The sequence below is a fragment of the Peromyscus californicus genome, unplaced genomic scaffold (genome assembly GCF_007827085.1).
Source record: "Peromyscus californicus insignis strain IS unplaced genomic scaffold, ASM782708v3 Scaffold_16__1_contigs__length_79575227, whole genome shotgun sequence".
Taxonomy (NCBI): domain Eukaryota; kingdom Metazoa; phylum Chordata; class Mammalia; order Rodentia; family Cricetidae; genus Peromyscus; species Peromyscus californicus.
Window position 1 is genome coordinate 55881224 of NW_026294458.1, and position 16974 is coordinate 55898197.

General features: G+C 34.1%; 1 protein-coding gene across 12 annotated transcripts in view; it reads right to left on the reverse strand.

Annotated features, from left to right (window-relative positions):
• Robo2 (roundabout guidance receptor 2) overlaps positions 1 to 16974 on the reverse strand; it is a 531698-nt gene that overhangs the window by 108973 nt on the left and 405751 nt on the right. For 7 of the 12 annotated variants that reach the window (XM_052741004.1, XM_052740998.1, XM_052740999.1 and 4 more), the window contains 2 exons: positions 14254 to 14381; positions 7211 to 7222 (listed from right to left, as the gene is read on the reverse strand). In XM_052741004.1, the coding sequence (XP_052596964.1) occupies positions 7211 to 7222; positions 14254 to 14381 (140 nt within the window). The remainder of the gene's footprint in view (positions 1 to 7210; positions 7223 to 14253; positions 14382 to 16974) is intronic. The other 5 variants (XM_052741005.1, XM_052741000.1, XM_052741008.1 and 2 more) reach the window with 1 other exon arrangement.

Genomic DNA, 16974 nt, shown 5'->3' on the forward strand with positions numbered 1-16974 from the left:
TTGCTTTTATGAGTCACCTTGATCATAGTGTCTTATCACAACAGAAAAGTCTCTAATACAACACAGTAAGGATCTGAGGTCCAGGCATTAAAGTGTAGTGGATGGCCTCTAAAACTAGCCAGCATCTATGCCAATAAACACTTCAGAAATACACACCCCAAAATTCTGAGAATATACACAAATAAGCCTGGAAGTAGGGTATCACTCCTCCCCTCAATTGTGTGTCCATTTGGAAGTTGTATTTACAAAACTTTCTCATAAGAAATGGATGTCATTCTAAATCATCAAATTTGTGGCAATTGTTTGTGCAGCAACAGAACCGCATATATCTGAAGGTCATCTTGCTCATGAAGCAGGGGATCAAATGAAAATGGGTGGGCGTTCTCATGTGAAAATCCCTGTATCTCATCAGTTCTACTGCTTACGTACAGGTACTAAGCACAACAAAGGATGGGTTCTGATAGAAAGATAAGAAAACTTTCTAAGTAGGGATACTGAATGACCCTGATACAAATTCCATTTTTCAAAATAAGGAAGCCTTATTCTTCTTCATTTAACTAGATAGTTAAACAGTGAGAGACGAAAACAGGATCTAAGTTAATTAGAGCAGTATATCAACCAATTACCCATTTAATTAATGACAAAAGGAATATAGTAATAAATGTGAAATAATGAACCCATAACTTCCAAAACTACCTAAGGAAAAAAAACCACAATTTAGAAATCTGCCCATTGTCTAAATGAGCAGCTATATACAGAACAAATCTCTGTAAAAGTATGCCCATCAAAAATATAATAAATAAGCAAATTGGCCAAGTGCCACAAAGAAATAGGTGATTGAAACGTGAAGTTTAATAGGGAATGGCACTATTGAGAGGTTTGGCTTTGTTGGAGTAGGCATGGCCTTGTTGGAGGAAGTGTGTCACTGAGGAGGCAGGCTTTGAGGTCTCAAGACATGCCCCGTGTTTGAGAGCACTTCTGCCTGCCTATCAAGATGTAGAACTCTCAGCTCTAGTACCAGCTCTGCCTGTATGCCACAATGTTGCACCATGATGATAATAGCCTAAACCTCTGAAAATGTAAGCCACCCCAATTAAATGCTTTTCCTTAAAAAATAAAAGCTGTTAGACCACTAGCAAATCTTTTATTATATTGATAATGGAATCTATTTCTAAACCATAGGTTTGTTTATTTTGCTGATGACTTTATTTTAGTAAAATTTGGTTTCTTTTGTCAAAAAAAAATGTGAAGTTTAACAAGGAAATGAGGGAAACAGAAAAAATAAAGAAGTAAAATATATTTAAATAACAAGAAATACTTCATAACTGTAACTGAAAGGGGGAAGTTGTCAGGTGACATTAAAACACATGTTAAAATGTATTATAAAACTGATGTCTTAGATAGTATTGCAGAGAAGTTGGTAAATCTGGAATGTTGAGAGAGAGAAGCCAACAAAACTAATGCATTTGAGGAAATGAAAATATTAGAGAAGAAAATATTCTTAAAACAAAGCTAATAAGTCATGATCTTTAGATTCAGGGGTTTTATTGTATCTCAGAAAAGCTAGACATCAGATACATCAAAACCATAGGAAGAAAGAACATGAACAATCTTGCAGTAATATAAAACCTCTCAAAGGTGAAAATTTTTCTGGAAGCTTCATAATTCAGTAAGGTGCTATTCAATAAAATGGCCAAAGAATCTCTTTCCCAGATTCAAGGAATAATGAAAAAGGATTTGTATAATAAGTTTAAAAGCAATTTTTGCTTTAGTAGAGGTAATGTACATACAGCAACTTACACAAGCTGAAATCAATGCAGTATGAGAAAGAACACATGATTGCATTTCACATTAAAAATTAGCCTAGCTAAAGATATTCCAAATGTTTCACATGATGAAAACAGAATTGAAATTTTAAGATGTAATGATTTTTAATGTAATCAATACATTAGGGAAAATGTGCACAGTAATAATTAATGGGAACTCTACAAAAACCAGCATCTAAGTGCCTGGTACAGAAAACATAGCTCTTATAAGCAGAAGATAACCACCTCGGGTCATGTGAGGAACGGCTTTTCTGAGGGAGGAGTAATGCTGTGACTCAAACCACAGATCTGCTTGCAAAACACACTCAAGAAATCTTTAGGAGATATTTCAAGACGAAGTGTAAGAATTATGCATTTTCTTATTTTAAAAGTAACTGAAACAGACACCGTATTAAGTTATGTACAAACATTCAATTTTAAGCTTGATTTTTGGAATGTGAAGGAGTTAGGACTATTTGACATCTTATGCTCTAAGTCAGGTCTGAATTATAATTTTCCCTAAAGAAAATTTTCATTCATTGTCTCTTTCATTAAAATTTTTGCTGACTTCAAGAATAAAATTATTTAGATCATGCTATAATTAAATTCTATGCCAATGTGTAAATAGAACTAGCTAATGTGTGGATATAAATATGCCAATAAAGATTTGTTTAAAATAATGGCTCTTTCTTTCTTCTTTAGAAAAGTATAATTTATATATATATATATATATATATATATATATATATATATATATACACACACACACCTATATAATTTTTTTTAGTTCTTCAGGTGTGTATAGTGCCCATGGAGGTCAGAAATGGATGTGGATCCCCATAAATTGGAGTTACAGATGGTTGTGAACGGCCATGTGGGTGCTGCAAGTGCTCTTAACCACTGAGACATTTCTTTAGCACTGTTTCTTTAAAAATAAATCATTTAATATTGCTTTTGCAATAACCTGTCATTCTGAAGTACTTATAAGTACTTGCACTGGCACATTCTATCAAAATATAACAAACATTTTTGTAACTAAATTGGTTAAATGCCTATGAAGTTACATATGGAGTCTGCTGTTGATGATTTCCAGAAGTTTCACCTGATCCACTCAGCTTTTCCTCTCTATGGTTGAGGCAATCAGCAGCTAGCATATGGTACATAAGACACAAAACGGAAGAGAGCTCAACTTCACAGGCAAGGCAGCTGGTAGATTTGACAGTTCTTTTCCAAATTGCTCATCATGTTTTGAATTACTGCTACGAAAAAAAAAATGTGTTGCCCATCTCCAAAATAGATGTTCATTTTTATTTTTATGCTGGAGAAAGGCTTCCAATAGGAAAATAAACCAGATGGTTATAGGAACAGGGGGAGGTTCCCTACTGTGATCGTTTTCTTATTGTCAGGTCTCTGGTTAGAAGATATTTCCATAAACAAATTAATACTTCACTAGTCACAGCTAGCTTTGCCCTCAGATGCATTTTTGCCTTTTCCTATGAATGATGCCTTTGGAACAATGTCAAAAGTAAAGCAGGAAAGCCTGGTGAGTTCATTATAAAGAAGCATGGATCTAGATTTAGTGCTAACCCAAAATATAACAGACAGACAAGTGGGCTCCTTCTGCGACACTGGTGACATTACAAATGAGAAACAGTAACATGGAAAATACTTTCCTCAAATGAGGATAAAATTGATGACTTTCAAAATTATTTTCTACAGCAGAAATCTAATCAAATTTATATTGAATCTCAAAATACAGTTAAGAGTGTGTGTAATTCCAATTGTGACCTGCATGGTGTAGTAAATTTGTCTCTTTTAAATTCAGCTGAATCTTCTAAGTTGTCTGTTTGGACAAATTTCACTATGAAGTTTGCAATAATTTCCAAATTTAGCTTTCTACACAGACCACAGAAAAGCTTCGTATGGAATAACAAAGTGATTGTTTTCTGAATCTTTAAGTACTCCAAAATCTCAATTTGATTTATACTGTTCTTTTAAAATCCTTTCATAGGAAAAATCCAGAAACTTTTTTCTAAACTATGTATTAGTTTGAAAATATGTTCCCTTATTTAGACTAGAATTAGAAAGAAATTTTCTCACCTCTTTATGATTAGCTTTTAGAATACTCTTTATGATAGTTCTAAGATCTTCAAAGTTGAAAATACTTGTGTTTGAATCCCCTAAAAAACTGAGTTTTTCAATGATGTGTTTAATTGATTATTTCAACTGGTGTCTTCCTTTTAGCCTTATAAAAGTTTCAATGTCTATATTTAATGTATCAAAAGTCATTTTAAGAGCTAATTCAGGGGCACAGCAGTCTAATCTCTTCTTTGTCAGCCTTTTCTTTACTAATCCAATGAAAACGTATCTAACTTTCAATTTCCCAAGTTCACGGCAGTTGTCACATTTGAAGTATAGTTCTTCATACTTCTGAGCACTGTCATAAGTCATTCAAGACAGATTTATGAAATGACAGACTTTCTAAGATAAAGTATAATGTGTCAAAAAGCTATTCTTTATTTCCAGTTCAATGGGAATTTAAGAAATTGTTTCAAACAAGGATAAATTTGGAAATAACTTTTGAAATTCACTGCTGGTGACAGCTACATCTCAGGGCACCGAACACACCATGTTGTTTTAACCAGTGCTCTAATACATTCTATAAATGTATTAGACATTATTAACATTGTCATATAATCTAAAAACTTATTAAATGAGGTGTATACATAAGAGGTGCATGAACATTTTGTTTCTAGCTACCAAAATCTGTAAATTGAATCTGTTTATTTTCTGTTTACTTGAAATGTGTTTGTTATAATTACAATATCTGAAGAGTTCTTTCTGAAATTTTTTTTCATTGACAAGTGTTCTCATCTAATCATATATTTTAACATCAACAATGAGAATCATAGATTTACTCCCTTAAAATAAATTAAAATTTATAAATTTGTAAAGTTGTTGCTGCCTAAGACTTCCAAAAAGGTTAGATTTTTTTCTTTCCAATTACTATGTCTTGAGTTTTATTATATGTAATTTTTGCATACATATCTTTACTAATACATTTTAGTACATAATAAGTTTCAATAATGAATTTAATATTTGTTACATAAATAGGTCTCTCTACCTAGTTAAGAGATGATGAGAGAGGAACTCTAATGAAATGGTCATCTATCAGATGCTGTGGAACAATCTTTTTGTACACTGTGAATATTTGTTGTTCTCATTGGTTTAATAAAGGGCTAACTGGCAAGTAGCTAGGCAGGTAGAGGTTAGGAGGGATTTTTAGACAAAAAGAGAGTGTTGGATAGAAGAAGGGGAATCACCAGAAGATCTGGAGAGAAACAAGATGAACATGGCATGCTGAAAAAAGGTACTATGGAAAAAGCAGAGCATAAATAAGAAATATGGATTAAGTTGTAAGATCTTGTTAGTATCAAGCCTAAGCTATCGGCCAAGTACTTGCAATGAATATTAAGTCTCTGAATGTTTATTTTGGGAGTGTGCTGGTGGGACAGAGCTGACTGGTGGGATGGAGAAACTCCACCTACAACCAGAGCATTAGTTCTTGAATGGTCAGAAGAGACCATCAGTCCTCAAATGAATTTAGAGCAAAGTGATGTATCTAGAGTGATCAGATAATAGACTATCAGCTCTAGAATGATGTTAGAACAAAGCACGGTTCTAAAATGACAAGGAATATAGTTCCAGGTGTAGAACAGTGATGTTACAGGAAAGCAGCTCTCTTTTCCTAGTCTATGCCATTTTATTCTTCCTCATTCTCTTATTTTTAAGACGCCCTCAATTGTAATGTAGTTGTTATTAAATGAATTATTGAAAATTCAAACAATGAGCTTTAAAATTATAGTATTACTGTCCTCAAATTTAAAAAATCAATCCTGAAAAGTATGATTGGTTAAATTATTATGCTTCAAGAAAAAAAATTGCAACTTATATTTAAATTATTTAAGTCTTAAGTACATTTCAAAATGTTACTATGCTAAACAATAAGTGTATTAAAACTAGACCCAGAAGTTAGACAACAGATGTTTTGTTTTGTTTTGTTTTGTTTTTCAAGACAAGGTTTCTCTGTGTAGCTTTGCACCTTTCCTGTAACTCACTCTGTTGCCCAGGCTGGCCTCGAACTCACAGAGATCCACCTGGCTCTGCCTCCCAAGTGCTGGATTAAAAGTGTGTACCACCACTTTTCTGAGACAATAGAGGTTTACAGAAACATTGTATGCATGGCCCAATGACCCACTTATGCTCAGGTCATTCATGCAGACCTCCTGCACTTATTTGACACAGAGGAGTAAGAATATTAACATGTGAATAAAAAAAAGAGTGCTAATATAATGCATATGAGAACTCCTAATTTTGAAACCAAATTTTATTGACTATACTTGCTATTGACATAAGAACAAACTATATGATAAGAGTATGTGTGTATCACAAACAAGGAAGAAAAAATAATATGAGTTTAGGTCAATTCACATCAAATGGCAAAATGTCAGGTCAGTATATTAAGAAGAGTTTTCAAGCTAGATGAACAATTTCTGAAACAGTGAAAGCTGAATAAGTTATTAAAATAGTTTGAGGTTTATTTTTTTAAAAAATGTACTGGAACAATTCATTTATCCTCATATTTATGCATCCATATATTCATCTCACAAAATTTCTTCTATCTAAACATACTCATGGGTAAGTTATTCTAAACTTGATGTTACTAATTAAGTGAATTTAAAAATATTTCATCCTTAAAATAGTCACAAATAATCAGCAGTTAAATTTCTATAAGCGCATGCTATTCATTTTTTGCAAAGCCAAAGCAATGATGAGATATTAAGCCACAAACACTGTTTTCATGCCAAAGTATCTCCCAACTCTCCCAAACTAATGTTAAGAATCCACTTAACACAACATATAGCAGATTCCTATTAAATTTTCCCTATGTAGAAATGCAGATGAGCAGGAAGAGAGAAATATCCCTAAAAAACGAGGAGTCTGACTGGCTTAAAATGAAGCAGGTGAATAAGAAATAAACATCTTAATTTAATGCATAGACTTCTCTCTTGAGTAATATCAAACATAGCCTATTATTTTATACATATAATACAAAATAAAGTATTGTATCATCCTACTTAGGAAAAGTTAGGGGTTTATAACATTAACAATATGTTATTTTATCTGAAAATTGACACCAACTCCTTGCTGTGTTGAGAAAGTAAATACTAAAATTGTTTACCAAAGCAATTGAAAAGCCGTGAGCAACTATTATAGCAGATAGTTCCTCGAGAAGCATTTTAACATGGGCAAATAAATATACTTAATTCTGCAAAGGCTACTATGCATGAATTATGAAGTACTGTGCAAAGCCATGCCAAATGGATAGAATGATGACTACTTACCAACAGGGCGAACTGTAGACATTACAATGGTGTGGTGAGAACATAAAAAAGAAATTAAAAAAAAAGAAAAGAAAAATTATCAGAATGCATGATGTGTAATGCTACATTTAAGTATGGACAATAGAGTGATTTCTATTCTCATAATTCAATTATGAACAGGGTGCCTAAGTCTGAGACAACTGAAAGATATAAACATAATTCTACGGAAAAAGTTCTTTTGAACCATAAGACTAACTCCAAGGATTTGAAGGTACACTGTAGGTTTAGTCTTATCATCAGTACTTACTTCAGTTTTTACTTCAAAGACATCAAGTTAAAGAGCCTTATGCTACTCCCAAGTTAAGAACAGACTGATCAACTACTCAAGTCAATATGTAGCAAACATAATGTCTGCAAATAAGGCCTCACTACCTAAACTAAACAGCAATTGGATTTTAAGCATGGCTTCTCAGAACCATCTCAAGGAATATAAACAAGCTCCTAATGCAGCTTTTCAGTAGGCAATAATTTAGGTCTACTTTGCTTTCATCCATGGAAATCATCTATGTGTTTCATGTAACAATATAGGTTGAGTTATGCCTGCAGATCTCAACTCTGTAGCTCCCTAACCATTATTGAACCTATTGCTTCTTCTGGCATAGGTGATGAACCAGTGACTGGCGTGTTGATTCCTTCTCTCACTGAGCATAGCTTCAAATTGATGCTTCAGCAAAGATAACATTTTTTATGTTACCATAACATTTGGTTACTAAGATCCATAGTAGTAGGCTGACATTCTCTTAATGACTGAAATTTTAAGATACATACATAAGCTAAATATTTTCTTTAAAAATAGTTTCAAATCATTATGGATAAACAACCATTTAAAAGCAAAAAATAAGCAATATAAAACATAGTTTTCCTTTTTCCAGAAGAAGAAACCTGTTTAGAAGAGCTAACTATATAAAACTGAACAATTAAAATATAAATTTTTCCATCCAATAGGTCTATATCCATCCATATCCCAGCGTATATAACCCTAGTGAATAATAATGCATTTCTAAAACAAGGTATGAATAGTTCTTGCTGATGTTGATCATGATGTTGATCTTGATGTTGGGCTTGAAAAGATAAATACAACATTTGGAACATGCTTTATACTTGAGCATTTAATCAGCCTGTCCATTATTATTCTGAATTTGTGTAATCCCTAAAACTAAGAGTATAGTTAGATATATCTGAAAGAGAGTTGTCTTTTATAATAGTAGTATTTATAATTAGGATAATAAAACTATGATGATTGTAGTAACAGTAGGAAAATTCTGTGTCACTGGCATAAGTACTTTATGGTATGTTTATTGTAGAAAAGCATTGAGAAGTTGCCTGATGACCCATTTTATCCTTTTTGTAAAGGGATGAATAGAAAGACCCAAGACTAATAACCAAGTAAAGATGTAAGATTGACATCATAAATTCTTTCTTTACTCTCACTAACAATTTCTCTCAGTTGTTTCAGTTTCTAATAGGAAAAAGAAATCAATATTGAAATTCGTGCTAATTTAGCTGCAACATAATATTGGTTTTCAAATATACTTCCCTAAGAAATATTACATCTTCTAAGGTTGTGACATGAAGGAGAAAGAAGAGACTATAGTTTATAATTAGGATAATAAAACTATGATGATTGTAGTAACAGTAGGAAAATCATGTTGAAATAAATAATATATTTTGCATTCACTTTATACTAGTTGAAAAAATTGTTTAATATACTGCCTTGGAAGACAGCACTTCCAATGAGATACTTCTATATCAAGAGAATGAAAAACACTGGGAATGAGGAAAATTGTTTGCATAAATGAAGCTGCTGTTTTGATATCTCTTTCAAGAATCATTTTACAGATTACTTAATAAGTTTTTTGATTTGATTATTATGGATGCAGTTCTTTTAGTAGTTTTTTTCTTTTTTAATTTTGTTTGCCAAGGCAGATAATAAATCTCCTTGATGGCAAGCTTCACTTGATAACCTTGTTTGTTGCCATGCTTTTGAAATTAAAAAACAATCAAACAAAAAATATACCGAAGAGACTTTGGTTTCAAGTGTTGATTATAAAACTCCGTAAAGTATCCCCAATGTGCTAACATTCACATAATGATACAATTTCTGTATAAATATCACAATAAAACTGCGTGTCTTTGTTCCATAGCAACATTTCATCATGAAAATCAGCAGGTGGATGTTTTCAAAATCAGCAAATTAAACTCAACTGTGTTCCAGAATTAAATGGACTAAAATGGACATAACCTCTTGGGTCAGTTGACCTCATTCTAATAAAACAACCAAGAGAAAGGCTGAACCTTTCATTTATGTGCATAATGAGATAGACACAGAAAATAAAAGTCATAATTTTACCCCCATTAACCTTATAATGTGAGCTATCCCAACTGCATGTCTAAATGGTAAAACATGTTTTTCAATAATAATTTACTGTACATTACATCATTCTACAGAGATTTATTAATAATATTTAACCCTTATTTTGAAGTTGCAATCTTAGATGAATGACAAATTCATACCATGGGGACACAAACACTCTAATTCATCTGCATGCTACAAATCAGAGAAGAAACAATTTAAGGTTTACTGGTTTTTTTACATATATAATATTTTATTATATTATATAATAAATATATAATAATTTATATTATTATAAAAAGAAAAAAGAATAAATGTATCTAAATAAAAAGAATAAATGTATCTAATATATTTTATTATATTCTATATATTTATTATATATATATATAATTTTTTTAAACAATGCTTTGTAAGTTTTTGTAGGTTTGCTTCCAATAAAATGCTGAACCTGAAACTTTTGACAAATTATGAAAACAATTAGCTGAGAATGTTCTCAAAGCAAACAGAACACTCCATGTCTCCTTGGGTCAAGCACTCAAGTGTAAACACAAATCTGTTTTCTCTACAAACAAACAGCTCCTCACATGTTGTTAACGTTTGTTTAGTCAGCAAACAGTTTTTGAATGGAATATTTTGGGGTTGGTTATATAATTTTTGTCTCATTCATTTCAATCCCCCCAACATAACTTAGAGATGATTTGGTCTAGCTGAATTACCTATTTAAGAATAAATCTTCTGCATATATGCTACATTGTTGGCTTGGTATTTTGGGGGTACTCCTGACAGTGGGAGTGGGGGGGTGTCTCTGACTCCTTCCCTTGTTCTTGGGATCCTCTTCCTCCTACTGCATTGCCTCGACCTGTCTTGATGTGAGGGTTTATGCCTGGTCTTAAAGAATCTTGTACCTTGTGTGGTTGATATCCCTGGGAAGCCTGCTCTTTTCTGGGAGGAGAGGGGGAAGGAGTGAATCTGGGGGAGAAGGGAGATGTTTGGGACGGGAACTGGACGGAAAAAAAAAGAATAAATGTATCTAAAACTATCTTCGGTGTATGTAGGTGAGAGTGCACAGTTTTATTTGCATGAGTTGCTCTATTTTTGTCATATACAATCAATAAATATATTTGGGTGGTAAATAATCAAAGCCATTTATGACTTAATAATGAAGCATGTCAATGCTGATAAGCAAGTGCTACCAACTTGGTCTAAATTGTTTTGATCTATGTTTACATGAAAATGAATGTAAGAGAAAACAAATGGGTTGGGAGAATAAGAACAGGGTCATTGGGGAAAAAAAGAGAAAGCACCTTCACTCTCAGAGGTACAGATGCTTGCTTCCTGCTAGCTACCTGGAGACAAATGAGTGTTGTGGCATAATTTCTTTTTTATCAGATCAAAGATTCACCTAAGGATCCCTGACTTATTTCCTTCAACTTCAAACTCCTTCAAACCCTTTTCCTAACTTATAAATTCTTGTGGGAGCAAAGCTGTGCAAGGGTAAAGGTGAGGTGCAATTGAGCCACTGCCAGCATCCTTCTATGGAGAGATGAGAGGAAGCATCTCATCTCAGGCATGGTGGGCAGGAAGTTCAAGACTGGTGAGTTTCAACAGTACTATAACAATGTCTACTCAGGAAGCAAAAATGTCCTGTATCTTTGTGACTCTATTCTGTACCTGGGAATACATAACTTAAGCTCTTAGGATAACCATATTCCAGCAGGAACACTGCTAATTCACTCTAGAGAACCTTAGGTTTAGTAGTGCTTTCTGTTACTATAAACAATTCTACTGAGTCTAGAAATAAACATGATTCCATAACTGGGAGAGTACATAACTCTCAGAAAGCTCATGTTATAAAAGAATGTCCCTGTCTACCTCTATTATTTAAGGCCAGAGAACTTCATGAACTGTTCTCCAAATCAGTTTATCGGGAGATTGGCTTTTCTGTTAACACCTTTGAAACATGACTAGTTATTCCCTTCCCTTAAATTGGTGTTTTGAATATGGAAACAAACAAACAGATTTCCATAATTTTAAACAGAGTTCTACCAGTACAAAGGGGTATGCTAGCAGAAAGCAAACATTTCAAAGCTGACAGCATTTAACAGCAGTAAGTCACTGAAAGAAACAGAAACAGAAAAACTGATTTATATCCTCACAATTTTTTGGGGATGAACTCTTCAGCTATGTGAACTAGTTAGTCAACCTGTTACTGTTAATTATATAAGAAAACTGGACTGGAGAGATGGCTCAGCAGTTAAGTGCACTGGCTGCACTTCTAGAGGTCCTGAGTTCAATTCCCAACAAACACATGTTGTCTCACAACCATCTATAATGGGGTCTGATGCCTTCTGGTGTGTGCAGATGAGCATGCAGAGTACTCATATACATGAAAGAGTAAATAAATATATAAGTAGTAATATCATATTTTACAACCTCCATCTACTCCACCCTTACCATTTGAATTATTATATATTAGAATCAGTGATACTCAAAAACAGCAATGTTTGTTTGCTTCGTTGATTGGGTTTTGCTTGTTTTAAAACACAGTTTCACTATGTAGCCTGCACTGGCCTGAAATTCAATGTAACTCAGGCTGGCCTCCAATTCACTACAGTCCCTCTGTCTCAGTGTCTCACATGCTAAAATTACAGGCACAGATCTTTATGTCCCTCTTGGGATGACAATATTAATGTCACTGAAAAGATACAAACAACAATTTTAAACCCTTATTTTGAGCTGTTGAACTTTCTATTGTCCCGTGATTACTCTCAACAGTTTTATGAACGAGATACTTTCTTAGCCTGAGATGTCTTAAATGTACATGTAAAAGGACAGTGTTGAATATAGAAGAATTTGAAAGCTTCCATAAACTTTCAGAGACCACATATATACCAGTGAGTAGAATGTTCAAGTTATTTCAAAAATATGTTTTGACTAGACTTATCACCTGAAATTAGATTACAGAAGGTATGAGTGAAGGTATGATAAAAATTTGCTAGCTATCCAAGGCTCTCATAGATGAAGATCTTTAACTTATTGTGGCTGTGTTTGTCAGTATATGAACTAACTACAAATTCAAAGAACATTGTACAAACAGGAGATTCAGAGTGAGGAGTCCCTTAAACAGTTAAACCAACCCTACTGCTTCATGGCAGCCCATGTCCAGGACTATTTTTAAGGGAATGTCCTTGCTGTAGAGAAGGACAAACGCCAGGCATACTCAGTGTACTTTTAGAAAACAGCCAAGACTGGGAAGAATCCTGGAAACTGGATTGTACCAGGGGAGGCCTCTCCAGTTTGGGTTCATTCACCATTAGCCGATAATGCATGTAACTCTATAAAATGATTTTACCTACATGACAAGGCCAGAGCGTTGCCCCATGATGGGAGAAAAGTGAATGCTTGCTTTCATTTCTCCACAGATCAGTAGTATGACCCTAGACAGTGCCCTTCACCTTGTTCTACTTGCTCTGTCTGTTAAATGAGTAGGTAGCACCAGGCAAATGCTTAGGCGCCGCCTGGTATTGGATCCTCACAACACAGCCCTGAGACAAATGGGATATCTTTTAATATCTTCTGTTGTAAAAACTTCAGAGACAGAGATCATAGACAGCTTGATATATTTAAATGATGGAGATCTCGAAGAGCTACAACTAAATGTGAATCTTGAAAAAAAAAAAGCAGTAATTGTTGGTCTTAGCAAACTGAAAGATACTCTCATGTACAAAGGTACTGAACTCCTTAATCCTGCAATGTAGGGGGATGAGATTCACACAGTCTCCCATGGAGCCATTGGTTTCAATAGCACCTGCAGGCAAGTGGATAGAGAAGCATCAAACTGAGAAGTAATTGCTTAAAACCTCCCTAGCAACCATAAGCCCGAAGTGAAGACAAGTTGAGACAATGCAGCTTGAAAACAGGCACATGCATATGTTATTTGTGGTTAGAGAATGGATCCTTTGTATTCCCAAGTTCAAACTGACATGTGAAGAGAAATGTAAGTCAGTCTCTACCAGCAGTTTTGGCAACCATCTCCAAGCAAGAAGGGAAAAGCGAGGTTGCCCCGGGTCTGAGGCAATTGTTGGCATTTTCTATCTGGAAGTGTGTCTATCACCTGTGAGGAAGGTCACTCATGTTCACTGTTTATCAGAGGTAGTAAACCATCTAGCAGACTGAACTGGCTACTGTCTGAATTAGTTTATTATCATATTAACTGAGATTAAACTGAACACTAGTTCAGAGCTGGTCAGTGCATTTGGAAATCAAATTCTTTTATGTATTCTGTGAAAAAAAAAGAAAGGAAAAAAGGAAAGAGAGAGAGAGAGAGAGAGAGAGAGAGAGAGAGAGAGAGAGAGAACCATTTAAGCAACTATTTTATTTCAATTAATGATTTGGAAGGCAAAAACACCGGAGTTATTTATTATAATACTAAAACTGTATAATATATTCCTTTACTCTGAAACATTTTGCTATAAAGACCAGCCTGGCTTCCCATTTGTGATCCCTCTGTGACTGCTTCTTGTGTGTTAGGATAACAGGTGTGGGCTACCATGCCCAGCAGTTCCTACTAATTTGAGCAGTCATGAACTTACCAACTGATCAAAATATTAGGCTCCTGGTTCAATTTTCTTTGACGCTTCAAGTCTCTTACCTCGGACAGTGAGAGTAGCAGAGGCTTCCACTTTCCCTACCCGATTCTCAGCGATACACATATAGGTACCTTCATCTGTACTCAAGGCCTTTTTAATTCTCAGGGTATAGTCATCTTTGATATCGTACCTGTGTAGAATAGGAACCAGCATTATTAAACAGCATCAGTCATATAGCTATTGCATATAGATAGTGATCCTCATTCATCCCTTTTTATACTGCATTTTATATACACAAACATCTAGATACATATTACACTCATTCAGACTAAAATTACTAAAAATAAGATCACTAATTTTATAACTGATCACTAGTTGCTTGTCAGTTACCCATTCATTTTACATTGTGCAATTTTTTATGCTTTGAAACTATCAAAGACAGGCTTTCCAATTTGTCCTATCCTTGATGACTCTCCACAAATAAGGAAAATATTATACATTTTTGCTTTGGGTCACTTGTGTTTTATTATTAGGTAAGTTAATCATACCATATTTAATATGATTTTTAGGCATTATGAATATAAGAAACTTAAAATATATTAAAAGAGGAAATATTTGTCTTCTATACTGAGAAGTTGACAAAGTGAACATTAATTAAAAGAATAAATAAGTGAAGTGTTAATTTGTATTTTCGGGGTTTTTTTTTCCAACTCCCTATATGGACATTTGAAATGAACTTGAAGCAGCTTTTGGAATGTGTAGCCCAAGTTCATTCACAATGATTCATTTCTTAAATTTAGAGAATAAAAAACAATTTCAAAATAAGTTTACAAAATACAACATTAACATGATTTACCAGAGTTGGTGCCTTGCAATGGGACGATATTCCTGTACAACTCTAAGTTTTCAATTAGACAAACCAGAAAATAATACTATCACATTTCCACTCTTATGACCTTTCCTCTCAATTTTCACTAATGTTTTCCAAACAGTTTTTTCTGGTAGTTTATGATAGTTTACACTGCTTTCCTTTTTTCACATGCTGCACAGTTATTTCAATGTTCCCGAAAAATTGTTTTAGATGATTCTGCATGTTGGATCCTCATTGGAACACTTTGTTGTTTTAAGAATTGATCCAGATTTCTAGCCTTGATCTCTCTCCTTCCCTTGGTTTTTTGTTTGTTTGTTTGATTGGTTGATTGATTCCTTTTTGACAGGCTCTCATGTAGCCCAGGCTCTCAAACTCACTGAGTCACTGGGGGTGACTGGACTCCTGATAATTCTTCTTGAGCTTCTTAAGTGTTAAATGACCCCCCCAACCCTGTCCAGCTGGTTTCAAAGAGCTCTGTAATTAGTTGTGTTCTACTTCTAACATTAGTTTTAAAAACAAAACAAATAAAAAATAATAACAGCAACAACAAAAATGCCTTGTCTCTACCGTGACAGTTCTATTTTATATATACACTGGCATGACCAAAAGCAATGTCTGTCTACCAAGCATGTCAGTGGCTTGGGCCTCCCAAGCTCCTCTGTCTTTAATCATGGTATTGACTTCTCTGATTATATATTCACCTTGATTTTTTTTTTCTATTCACCATGGTTTAAGACTTAAGAAGGCCTTATTCACTATCTGTGTTTGAAACCTTCCATAACTGCACCAAAAAGAAATATAGCTACTCCCCTCTTGGAATGCAGACACATGTTAATGATTCTGTACTACTTAGAACTATTAGAGTTTTAGAGTTTTCATGGTTGTCTTTTTCCAAGAAGGTGGTCATCTTGTCTGTTTCACCAAATGCCCTCAGCATACTATTAGTAGCAGAACTTCTAAAATTTATACAAGTCACTTAAAGCACAGACTTAGGAACCTATTAGCCAAATTTTAACAACAAGGTCACCCTGTTTCTAACAGTGGACAAGTGTTTAAATCCTTTGGGTATGAATTATCCCATTAACAAAATTGTTCTAATCACAATGTCGGTTCAATAGAAGGAATGCCAGCTATAGCTGTGAAATAAGTAAAAACAGCACAGTCAGAAGAAAGCATAATTCATAATGGCTATTTATGATACATACAAAGAACTCAAGAGATGAACAATCAATGCCTTGTTTCCTGCTAATATGAGTTCTATGTAAATGTGAATGGCTTCAGGGATGGTAGATTACCATGTTTATCTATAAGGATGGCTTATGTTTACAGTTTAAGATAAGTCCCAAGCTAAGAAAGTATGAAAGAGTAATGATATTGGGGAAGAGTTGCTGATTAAATGTATTGTATAATAATTTAAAAATTAATGTATAAATATAGAGAACTCTAAATCTCAGAAGTATCCTTCTGCTACATTATTGAGCAAAATCATACATCACAGATAATCTCACGTGCAAAAGAAATTAGTTATGTTTTCTGCTAAGCATTCACTTTATGTAGGCAATAATATAAAGTGTTTATTTTGACTCAAAATTTCAGGCTACGGTCCATCAGCATCATAGGAAGGCAGTCACAGAAGCAGGAGAGGAACTGGTCATGTTACACCCATAGTCAGAAGAGAGCCATTGCTGTAAGCATGCCAAAGATCAGTTTGTCACTCCTTTGCATTTACGCCACAAATGATGATTGGGCAGTTCTTCCTACTTCAGTTAACGTAAAATCAAACAATCCCCACTACAAGCCCACAGGCCAACCTGGTGAAGACCATCCTTCAGTGAGGGTTTCTTCCCAGGTGATTCTCAACTGTATCAAGCTGACGATAAAAACCTAACTATCATACTTCCATTTAAGTTCT